The sequence below is a fragment of the Anoplolepis gracilipes genome, chromosome 10 (genome assembly GCF_047496725.1).
Source record: "Anoplolepis gracilipes chromosome 10, ASM4749672v1, whole genome shotgun sequence".
NCBI lineage: Eukaryota > Metazoa > Arthropoda > Insecta > Hymenoptera > Formicidae > Anoplolepis > Anoplolepis gracilipes.
The window spans coordinates 7,679,848-7,692,169 of NC_132979.1; the positions used below are offsets into that span (position 1 = coordinate 7,679,848).

At 32.0% G+C, this 12,322-nt stretch overlaps 2 protein-coding genes across 2 annotated transcripts; both read right to left on the reverse strand.

The window, feature by feature from the left end:
- Window positions 1-1,295: 1,295 nt before the first annotated feature.
- On the reverse strand, window positions 1,296-4,177 carry Hex70c (hexamerin 70c). The gene is made up of 6 exons (XM_072900102.1): window positions 3,895-4,177; window positions 3,297-3,630; window positions 2,785-3,203; window positions 2,390-2,706; window positions 1,936-2,297; window positions 1,296-1,843 (listed from the first exon to the last, which is right to left on the reverse strand). Exons 1-6 carry the CDS (start codon window positions 4,108-4,110, stop codon window positions 1,434-1,436), a joined length of 2,058 nt encoding a protein of 685 aa, XP_072756203.1. The 5' UTR covers window positions 4,111-4,177; the 3' UTR covers window positions 1,296-1,433.
- Window positions 4,178-7,394: 3,217 nt separating this feature from the next.
- Window positions 7,395-11,405, reverse strand: LOC140670354 (WD repeat-containing protein 43). The gene is made up of 6 exons (XM_072900916.1): window positions 11,184-11,405; window positions 10,284-10,781; window positions 9,398-9,854; window positions 8,923-9,229; window positions 8,537-8,784; window positions 7,395-8,464 (listed from the first exon to the last, which is right to left on the reverse strand). Exons 1-6 carry the CDS (start codon window positions 11,379-11,381, stop codon window positions 8,295-8,297), a joined length of 1,878 nt encoding a protein of 625 aa, XP_072757017.1. The 5' UTR covers window positions 11,382-11,405; the 3' UTR covers window positions 7,395-8,294.
- Window positions 11,406-12,322: the final 917 nt, after the last annotated feature.

Genomic DNA, 12,322 nt, shown 5'->3' on the forward strand with positions numbered 1-12,322 from the left:
GAAATATTTAATATAAAAGAAACAGAGATAGAAGAGAAATAGAGTTTATAGAATTAAATAGCTACTCATTATTTTTTTTAAATAAATGAATTATTCTACATACTTATGATATATTCACATATCTTTTTATTTATCTCGTTTTTACACGATCTTATTTCTTTAATATAAATGTTTATAAATGTTTACAGATATAAATAATTATTTGTTATAACCAATTAAAAATTTCATAAAATGAGCGTTACAGGCGAAAATATATATTTTTATTTTTCTCATTAAATTTTAAATAAATTTAAACAGAATTTGTAAACTTGAAGATTAATTATATGACAATATTTATTATATTATTTTAAATAAAGATATTATAATTAAATGTTAAAAAATTATTGCAATAGATAGTCTCAAGATAATATCGATAAAATTTCTTCTGATAAAATAATTGCTCAACCAATTATTTTTCTAATGGAAGAAAAGATGAGGAGCTTATTATGAGAGCACAAAAACAAGGAAAGAACATGTATTTATATAAGTTAAGATTTTAATATATTTTTAATATCAATTAATATACTTTAATTTTTTATTAGTATTAATATCACTTTATTAATACCTAAAGTTTTAATCGAATGTGTCGGTAGGAATTGTGTTGAGTATAATATAATTATTAATATTCGTATAATGTGTAATTTATTTCATTTCTTTCCTTTTTATATAAAAATATGAAAATCCATTTCTCAATCTTATTATAAAGACTAAAGATGCTTAATTCAGAAAAAAAAATTTCTTTTTAATCTTTTCGTTAAAAACTTGATAACATTAAATCTATGTGTAAAAATAATGTCTTACAATTGCTAATTAGTCGTATATGCTGTTCAGTTATAATGTACTTTTAGTAACATTTTTTCTATTATATTATCATTATTTTTTTCTTAATTGTTCAATTTCTAACAATAAGTTACAAAACCAAATAAATTATTTTCAATATATATCTTCAAAATTTTAAAAAGTTTATAAAAATTTTGACATAAAACGTTTTTCTCAAAGATATCAAATATTATAAATTCATAATTAATATAATTCATAATAAATGATAATTAAATTAATAACAGACATTAAGAAACATTGATGCAACATGATGAGAAGTTCGAATAGGATGAAAATAAATTTTAGAGACGCAAAATGTAAAGCCTTCACTAATTAAAAGAGAAGACATTTATGAAACGCGTGTATTATTTGGGGTGAAAAGCACAAGGAGAGGCTCATGGATTCGCATAAGTGAATATCTTTTCTCACGAGACAAATAATTTCTCAGCATTCTTTATTAAAAGAAACGTTTTGATTCGCGTACCACATTCGCGTGATACATATGTAGTGCCAAACGATAATTGTAATAATGTCTAAAGTCTTTTTTGGAGAGTCATGTGACTTAATTAGGTAAGTTAAAAGCCCATCGTCTTCTCGGTCTCCGTCATGTGGTAGATGTCCACGTCCTTTATCAACATGTTCGGAGTGAAAAACTTCCATGGGTACATCGGTCTGTCGAGCGGGAAGCCGAGCGGCTTTCCATCCAGCATCACCTTGCCGAAGACTGGCAGCTCTACGTGTGTGATCTTGCTGTCATCGATCGTGCTCAGGTAGAAGAACATCTTGAATCGCATGCCTTCAGGTTTGCCCTTGGGCAGAGTCAGACGCTCGGGCAGAGTGAAGAACTTTTCGTGGTAGGTGAATGGTTCACCGCCACTCAAAGCCTTCTCCAGCTTCTTGTGGAACTTGTCGTAGGATATCAAGTCAGGCATGGTGTGGATCGAGTCTGAGCTATGACGTTCGATGGTATTCGTTCCTTGTCTCACTGAAAGAATCAGCACATTAATGGCGATTCAAAAAAAAAAAAAAAAAAAAAGAAGTAGAAAGGAGAAACTACTAAATTGCAACAAGACTTACGCGTCACGACAAATTTATCCATTTCGAAGAAGTATTTGTAGTACTCGCGAAGGTATGATAGATCATTCTCCTTGTTAACGTCATCCAAAGCGGGTCCAAGGTAGATCTTGAGCAACGCTTTGGTCTCTTTGTCGCTGTTGACGTTGAAGCGGTAGGTGAAGGGTTTGTAGTTGAGGCAGTAACGGCGAACCTTCACGCGTAATTTCATTCCCTCCTTGAAGTTTTCCACGGAGAGGGCATTATTGATGAACGTATCGCAGTTGTCAAAGTAGGTCACCAGCTTGTCAACGTTGACAGATTCGAATTTCACGCCCGGGAAGTTCAATTCGTCGTAGGTATAGTGCGGCAGATTTTTCTTATATCTGTCAATACCAAGAAAGAGAAAGAAACAGACGAGTTAATTAAAACTTTTATATAATTTCAGGAAAATGAAGAAGGAACAGCGCATACAAACCTGAAGAAGTACGTCATAATCCTCTTGACCAGGCGATAGAATCCTGGATCTCTCATGGAGGTGCTGTAACACTGGAGAGCGCTCGGGACTACGTTGTTCTTGTCCTTGTAGTCAACGTTAAAACCTAGGATGTCCCTGGCGAGAGCGTCGTACATTCCGTAGAAGCGTCGGTTGCATGAGTCCACGTTGCCTTCGATCAGATTCGCGATGATGCCCAAGCCCTTGGGAGTGTAGACGTTGACTTGTTTACCATCCTCGTCGTACACATAGCCGAGATCGATGGCATTCATGATGCGCATTTCCACAGCCTCGATATCCTGTTGGCGATAAATTTATAAATAAATAAGAAAAAATAAAATAATTATAGCGCAAAAATAACGAACGACTAATGGCACCTTTAGATATTTGTATTTATAAAACGGCACGTTCATGTCGCGAGAGCGTTGCGGCATAACCATTCCGTTATAGTACATAAGGGTTGAATAGTAGCCCGGATAGAAGGGCTTGTCCCAATCAAAGTCCTCGATGTCGCCCATATCGTTGGAGATGCGTTCCAAATAGTAACGACTCAGCAATTGCTTGTGTTTGAAGTAATAGAAATAGCCGCGGAAGTAGGACGGTATCTTGATGTCTTTCATATCGAGCCAGAATGGCATTATTTTCCGGACATAGTAGTAGAAGCTGTTCAGCCCAATGTCCTCCATAAAGTAGTCCAATTTATACTCGTCGTCGAAATAGGGTTTGACCATGTTTCCAGAGTAGTTCGCGTAGATCATGTAGCTGTCGACGTTATCCATGTTGGTAGATATCATTCCTGTTTGGAAGACGTAAGAAAGACATTCACTTGTGCATTTCATTAAGTAAATTTTTTTTTTTTTAATTTACAGGATGCGCGGTATTTACTTACCGCGCGTCATTTTGATATCGTGAGCCTGTTGGATTACGTTGCTGTCGAAGAATAGATTGGGATAGATCTCGTAGGGGGCCGGCAGCGTCATGTACTTGCAGTCGGGACGGTAGAAGACAGCGACGGTGAAGGCGGACGTGAAGATGCCGGTATTGAGATGGAGACGCGCCCAAGCCGCAGTCTTGTAGAAGGTCTGGAAGTCTTTGGCGCTCCAGAAAAGCTTAAAGAGGCTCTTCATCTCCTTGCGGTGTTCCTCGTAATATGGCGAGAAGATGGCATTGCGATGAAGCATGTCGTCGTTCTTGTACATGTACAGGAACTCTTGGACGATTGACTGTAGGAAAAGAGAGATTATAATGACTAACAACATATGTAAAAATTCGGAGAGCGAGAAAAGCACATGCTTAAAGCACATCTGTAAGATTGAGATCCTTTTGGACATCTTATTCGAGGAAGTAACATCCCAGACAGCACATGTCCCTAAAAGATTACTTAAAGATGACTTAAAGACGTCTGATTGTCTTTTAGATATCTTTAAGATGTCTTTTGGGCTTTCTGCGCTGTATGGGATCTGTCATCTTCAAATTAATTTAAGTACCTTGTCATTGTACATATCTATGTTGCTCTCTATGTTATAGTTGCGACCAATCTCGTAGAACTCCATATCGGTGAGGGTGTTCTGCTTGACGAATAACAGCATCTCGTAGACCTTCTTCTGCTTGTGGAGAAAGTCCAAATCGGCAGTCTTACCGGTGACCAACCCCTCCGACATGCATAGCGCTGCCAGCGCTAACAACAAGAGCTCCTTCAGCATCGTGATCAGCTTTCAGTGTCTTTACGCAAACCTCGGCTACCTCTGCAACTTAGCAGAGGAGAACGGATAGCTAACAGATGGACTGTTACCAGCTTTTATACCGGTAACAGTGAGATTTCGCTATAATCGGTTGACCTGAAGTCATGACCTGTTTAGACCTACTTGCTTTTCTCGTTCCTTATCTTCGTTCGCGTGTCACACCTTCCGATCAGACACACCCCTCAGCACTTGTTTGTGACGGTCAGGAAAACGGACAGTTCAGCATAACATCGATGAAGCAATCAAGTTATCTCTCAATTTTATAATTGTAATGTGAATTAATAATAAGAGACCATTATATTTTTTTGTGTCATAATGTTTATGAATTCAAAACGATTGAATTGATCGATGATGTTAATTAATCTATAATATTATATAATCATATTAATTAATTAATATGATTATATAATATTATTGTCATAAAATGATGATTAATAAAATCTCAGAAAATGAGAGATGGCAGATCCACAGATTCATTAATTCAATTTTTTCTTTCAATCTGAACGTTTTATATAAAAAATTTGATCTATTGTACTGTTTCAATATATTGATTTCATGTCTTGATTTATGTCATACTTTTTTAATATTTAATATCTTGAATTAAAATTCTGTTTGACTAAAAGTCTATTTATAATTAAATGACAAATAAGAATTTATTAAAGCAATAATGATTGATTCTCGGAAATTTGATCGCTCGCAACTCTAAAGAAAAGATTTTCCAGTCATGTGGAATTTTTCTTTTTAGGTATCTATTGCGATCTAAATTCTAGATAACAGATCCACAGATTCTTTAATTCAATTTTTTTTTCAATCTGAACGTTTTATATAAAAAATTTAATTTATTTTACTTTTTCAATATCTTGATTTCATGTCTTGATTTACGTCATACTTTTTTAATATTTAATATCTTGAATTAAAATTCTGTTTGACTAAAAGCTTATTTATAATTGTATAAAAATTACATTAATCAAAAATTTGTAGTGGAAATTATTTCATCTTCGTAACACGTTTGCTTTTCGTTAGTCGTTATCTCAATATTTTTCAGATTTTTGCTTTGCTTTGCAAGCAAAACTAATGAGATAACGATTAATTAAAGTGATACCTATATTTTCTTGGATAGAATTTCTACGTAAACATGATTACATTAATAATAAAAGAAACGGAACTGCTCTCTGTTAGCCTCGCAGTTGTAATGGTGCTTATCACTCAGATATATATATAAAGCGTCTCAGGTTCATCTCACTTTTTTCTTACTTACACTTTCAGAAATCTTTATTTTTCTTAACTCAATAACACGCCAAGATATCGATAATTCTTTTATAGTTCTTAAACATGAAAAACAGATTTTACGAATTACGTTTCACAAATGTTTATATATAAATTTAAAAAAAAGAAAATATATATATATATAATTTCACTACTTTAATTTTATAAAGAGAAAGAGAGAGAGAGAGAGAGAGAGAGAGAGAGAGAAAATCTTGATTGAGAGATACGAATACATATTTAATAGGAAAAAATATTAAATAGCAAAAACCTTTTTCATTGAACAAAACATAAATTGAGTGTTTGTTTAAGAAAATCAAATACAAATTACTTATTATAATTATCGTGAACAAAAAGGATTGCTCTTCTTTTCCGCAAAAGTCTCGAAAATCATAAAGATCTTATTTTTTTTAAATATCTGCACAGCACATATCTGTTGCTAATTAAATTGATAAAGATTACGAAGATATTAGAAATTATCAGCAAAAAATAGTTTCAATGCGAGATAAAAATCTGAAAATATCTGAAAAGACAATAATTTTCTATGTTTATTATATTATTTATTTTATTATATTATTATATTATTATTTTATTATATTATTATGTTAATATTATTTTTATATTTTAATAATCGCAAAAACACAACAGAGTTCAATAATATTTTATCCATAATAATTATTAATAATTACCTATGCAATTTTTTTAGAAATAAAGAAATAATATTATGTAAATATGTATGTAAGATACAGTGGGAAAGAGAAAGACAGTAGGCATAAGTGAAAAGATTGGAGGAAATTAATGACCACGTAATCACATAAGTCTACAAAAATTTAGAAATTAATTCGCGATCAAATATAAATCTATAAATATAATTCTCACAAAAATATAACAAACTTAAACATCTTGTTGACTTCTGCATGTGTATATGTGTATGCATGCATGTGTGTATATATGATAATTAGCTGACTAAAAATTCTGCCGAGTTGGAAATTTACGGTTTCCAACTTTTCAGCAATAAATCATCGATAAACGTGATATTGAGAGAGGTTGTTTATATCCAACAAGTCGGAATATTTAAGCACATTTAACACATCCATTATAAATGTATCGTCAATATACATATATATATATTTGTCAGTATACATATACTTGACGACACGCGCCATTTTATCGCACCACCAGCCAATCTCTCAAAGTTTATCAAGTTTATCGAGCCTTCTCGTCCAAATTCGACAATTACGTGCCAGATGATTTAGTCTCTCGTAAATAACAGAATTTACGTGATAACGCACAAACGATTTCCACACAGTTCGAATGAAATGTAAACGAGAGATTATGCGAATACTTATAATTTTGCATAGATCGAGCCATTTCGCAATTCAAGCGCAATAATATTAAATAAAAAAATTTTTTAAATAAAATACACAATGGTGATACATTCAAGAAGGCTTTGTCTCTAAAAAAAACTTTCTAAGTAGAAAAGATTAATCTTTTTGATTTTAAATAATTTCTAGACATCTGGCAAAAAAAACGAATTGTTCCATGTATTTCAGCAAGTATCAAAATACTGAGTCTTCAATACTCTATTTAAAAAAATAATAATAGCAATTTAAAGTTAGACAAAATAAATTTGTAAAATATAACAATTTTCATATTTATTATTCATAATTTATTATTATAAAAAAACACTATTGGAACAGACTTGTTGATGATCTATGGTACAAACTATTATCGAAAATTATATAAATTTGAAATTGAGAAAACAGTGGAATACACTTCTCAAAAAAGAAACTGATGCAAATATATGGCTTATACAATGAGAGTCGCGCGTTATAAATTTTAAATTTATAAAATATATTTTGATTCTTATTTTATATTAGTTTTTATATTCAAATATATATCTTTATTAACAAATCGATAAATATTTATAAGAAGTATACGAAAAGCATCTATTATTTATTAAATGTAAATATAAAATAATATACTCTCATATTTTATTTATTGTGAAAAAATTGGATACATGGATGATAGTTGTAAAATTATTAAAGTATATATTATATATTTTGCGTTTTTCCTAGATTTATTTCATAACAACAAAAATAAATGTCTCTTGAAGAAAAGAGCATTTTATTATACAGCATCATCTTTATTACGGTCGTTCCTATCAAAGATGACAAAGCAATTACTGAAAGGAATTATAATGTAAAAGGCAGTACTTCGCTTGTTTCTTTTTTATTATTAACGTTTATATATAATGTTGTTGACAACAACTGCTCCAATTCAACGAGTATAAAAGTTTTGAACAGAATAATATTACCAAGAGAAATCATTTTTGGCCAATTTCATTCTTGAAGCAAGAATTTTATTATTCTATTTATTTTATTTTGTATCTCTTTCTTTCTCTCAAAAAAATATAAATGTTATTTTTGAGGCACATGAGATCAGTAAAAATCTTTTTTAAAGATTCTTATAATTTAATTTAAAAAAAAAAATTATGATTTAACTGATACAAGCTCTCTAAACTTGTTTCACTAAATAATAATTTGTGACAAAAATCTATTTATAATTTTATACGTCCTTTATAATACAAAAATATTTAAAGAATTAAAAAAAAAAAAAAAAAATTTATATACAGGATGTCCGGTAAAGATTGAATCTACGTGCTCACGAACGTTGATTCAATCTCTACGGACACCCTGTATATTCAGGATATATATATAAATAAATAGGATATACAATATATATATAAGATCGTAAATGGATTTCTGTCTTGAATACTTTAACAAATTAAAAGTCGTTTAAAGTTTTAAGCTTTATGTTTGTGGCCTTCAATGAATTAATAATTGGATAAATTATTCTGTTACTAGCTAACTTGATTGAATTCAACTATGCATACATTCATCATCCATATCATCACTCTCGGACTTAATGCTTTTAATATCCTCTTCATCCTGTTCATCTTGAACATCCTGATCTGACATCTCTTCCCAATTGTCATCGGATTCGCTACTCAAATCAACATCGTCTTTGTCAGCACCTTCATCCGACGAATCTGTACATACATTTTTGATAATGTAATAGTTAAGTTAAATCACAATTTCTTTTGTATTATCTATAAACTTACCTTGATCTTGATAAACAAACAAGCACTCCTTCATTATGTCCTTATTGTGTTCCTCATTAGCTTGAGATATTTGTCCTGTTATAAGAGAAACCCTACCCCTTAATCTCTGTACAGCCGTCAAAAGTGTCAACTTTGCGTCGATAAAACTTAAAATAGGGCTAAGCGTCTCCGCAACATCTGGTCGCGACATCAAGTGTGCTGCATGAGTTGTGATTAAAGCTTGCAACCACATCGCTGCAATTTTACTCCTAAATGCAAACGAATAAATTGTTTTAATTTACAGAAATGTTTTAGTAAAATTAAATATGAATTTTACATAGTCTCATAAGAAACAAAAATTTCAGAAAATTTATATGTATAGAAATAGAGCATAACAATATAATTACATATATGTTTTGCCTTGTAACATAGTGGTTAGTTCCTTGAGTAACGGCGTTATCGCTTGTACCGGTAATTTTGCAATTGTATTACGAATTACTGTTTCGTTCTTTGTAAACAACACTGTCGCCAAAATGGTTTTATCTTTGCTGTTCAATGCTTGCATTAGCAATTGTGTCATATTGGCTCCTTTCGTCGGTGGTCTTCCTGGCGTGTTCGCGTCCGCATTCAAACTAAGATTCTCCAATCTATCTTTTAAGAGTAACTGAGAACCTGAATTGGTTTTATTTCTTTTCGACGTTGGGACTCCTGCTCCTGTAAAAGAGAATATTTTTCTATCTTCCTTTTTTCTTTATATATATATTTTTTTTCTTTTATCCTTGTTCTCTCTCTCTCTCATTGATTAATATATTATCATCAATCATTTACTTCCATAATAAAAAAGAGAAAAAAAGAAATAGAAAATACAATATGACAAATTACCTGGTGCAAGATATTCAACATCTCCTTCTATCGAGGTAGATTTTACTTTAGAAACTGTCTCCTCTTTCCTTTCTTTTAATTTTTTTGTGTCCAACTTTTCCGATCTGACTAAACATTGCACTTTATCCGAAAAGTCGGGTGTAACTTTTTCGAATGTCAAATTCAAGAAACTACCATACATCAATAACACTTTTTCATCTTCAGTTAAATGACCTGCTAAGATAGGAATTTGTTGAACAGTCTCCTTTTGATTGACATCCGCTGCAACTGCAATGTTTAGAGATGGTTTCAATGGTTTTGTATGACCGTTTGGTTGATATTTGAACAGTTGTGCTTGACCCGATCGAGTAATAGCCAATACAACAACTTGCTGCGATTCTTCCACAATAATTGTCGAAACGGATATAGGCTCGTCTTGCATCGCTAATGTTGCCATCGACGCTTTGTCATTTTTATGCTACAAAATCGAAAACAATTTCATTGTAAAATTTATTTTATAATACTGAAGAAAATCGAAATCTTTAATGAAATCTGAGATGAATCCTCATAATTAATTAATATAAAATCTTTAATAAATATAACATCAAAAAAATTTCTTTTAGTATTATAAGTTTTTTTATTGCAGTGCTTTTTATTTTTAAAGTTAAATGTTTTTATATAAATTAAAATTTTATAAAAGTAAGTTCTCTGCTTAAAATTATATAAAGAATTTATTTCCTGTTACCTACCCATATTCTAACAATTTAATTTCAAAATCTTTTAATGCATTGTTACTTTTTTATAGGAATTTTCTTTTGAAAATTAAATCAAGGAGATCCATAACATTTTATATAATAATTATCAAATATTATATATGTACTGAGAAGAGAAATTAAATATAACACACCTTGTCTAATGGCCATATAGATAGATAACCATCTGCACGAGCACCACTGATTAGGTAACTAGTCGAGTCATCTAGTTTGATAGTATAAAGAAAGGTGACTTGATTGGCATGTCCGGTAAACGTGCGAATCAATTGTTTCGTGGTCAAGCTCCACCACTTGATTATCCTCTCAGCAGACAGCAGAGACTTTCCATCAACCGGAATTGCCAAAGCTGTGACTTTCGCTTTGCCTGATTTCCACTTACACTTGATCCCATTCTCTTGTAGATTCCACTCGACAATGTGACAGTCGTCAGCCGCAGTGATCAGTCCGCTGCACGTTGTCCAGGCCATCGCTGTGACAGTAGACGAATGACCATTTTCTAATACAACGCTGATGTGAGCGCTCGCTACATCATACAGCATGACTTTCCCATTAGTTGAACCCATCGCTACAACAGGTTTGGACTCAGCCTCCTCCGAAACTGACTTTCTTCTGCGTCTTTTCCTCGACGATGGCTTGAAAGAGACATGGAAAACGTTTCATATATGACACATTTGGGAAAGATAATATTTAAAAAAAAAAGTGTATTTTTCTTTTTGTTTCTTTCTTCCTTTTTCTGACATATTTATATCGAAATCTAAAATTCTCTCTCCACGATCAGTGAGAGACTTTGCCAAAGCTCTCGAGATACACCAGCACGCGTGTTTTTAACATAACCTTCGCAAAATAGTGGTGTAAACCAAATTAAAAAAAAAAAAAAGAAAAATAATAACGCAAACAGGAAAAATGTTCGAAAGGGATAAGGATTGGAAATAATCGTGGATCTGAGACGAAACCGTATTCGATAAATGCGTAAGTAGAGGGAAAAATGGGAAAGAAGAGGAACCGCGCTTTTCAGAGAGCACATGGCATTTTACCGATGCGTTGCCCGCCGATTGTTGGCTCACGAAGATCCATTCTATAACGCTGCACGGCGATGATAAATGATGATTAGGTATATATTCGTGCTTCAACCGGCCGCTCGTGGTCTCCCAGATCTTCAACTTGCCGTCATTACCGCAATTCGCGTAATATTGACCGTCCGGAGAGAAAGCGGAACACGCCGTACTCGCCATTTTTCCTTGTATTGAAATGTATGTGGCATTCATAGACCATAAACCTAGTGAAAGAGAAGCCTGAGAGGGGCCACTCTCTCATTTTTTTCTTGCAACACACTAGCCAATTGAATCCATTTTAGAGCGGGCAGAATTAAATGGCCAGATCCATTTTCCAATCAGAAAGAAGCCTGAGAGGCGCCATGAAGCCGTTTTTGAGGGAACCCATTTTCACCGCGGTACAGTGGCGCTAACTGGATCGATTTTAGAGCCGGTGGAACTACGTAGCTGGATCGACTTTCCAGCGGTTCGTGTCCGTGCTAGATCCACAAATTATGGTTCGTGTCCGTGCTAGATTCATAACTGTGGATCTCAAAAGTACGAAACATATACATTCATTAATATTTTATTACATATTATTAATTGCAACTGCGCGTGATCTTTTTTCACTTTAACATATATATATATATATATATATATATATATATATATATATATGTTAAAGTGAAAAAAGATCACGCGCAGTTGCAATTAATAATATGTAATAAAATATTAATGAATGTATATGTTCTTGTATTATTAATAAAAAAATTGATGCGAGACATTTTCTGTAACAACTAATCGTGATTTGAAAAGAAAAGGAAAATTACTTGTCAAAATTAATTAACCGAGATCATTGTTGCAAGAGACTCTTATATAATATATAAATACATAATTATAATATAATTTTATTTTATTTAATTACTGTAATTTTATACATCTGTTGACTCGTTTAATTCATCTATTTGTCGTTTTAAATTTACAATTTTAATAGCAAGACGTTTGATATATTAATTTCGGGAAATGAAACTTTATTAATTACTGTTAATTAACGCCGATTATGCAATTGACATACTCGTACGCGATTAACAAAATGCATCTTCTAATATCCTCGAAAGTTCAATATTTATTAATAAAAGATG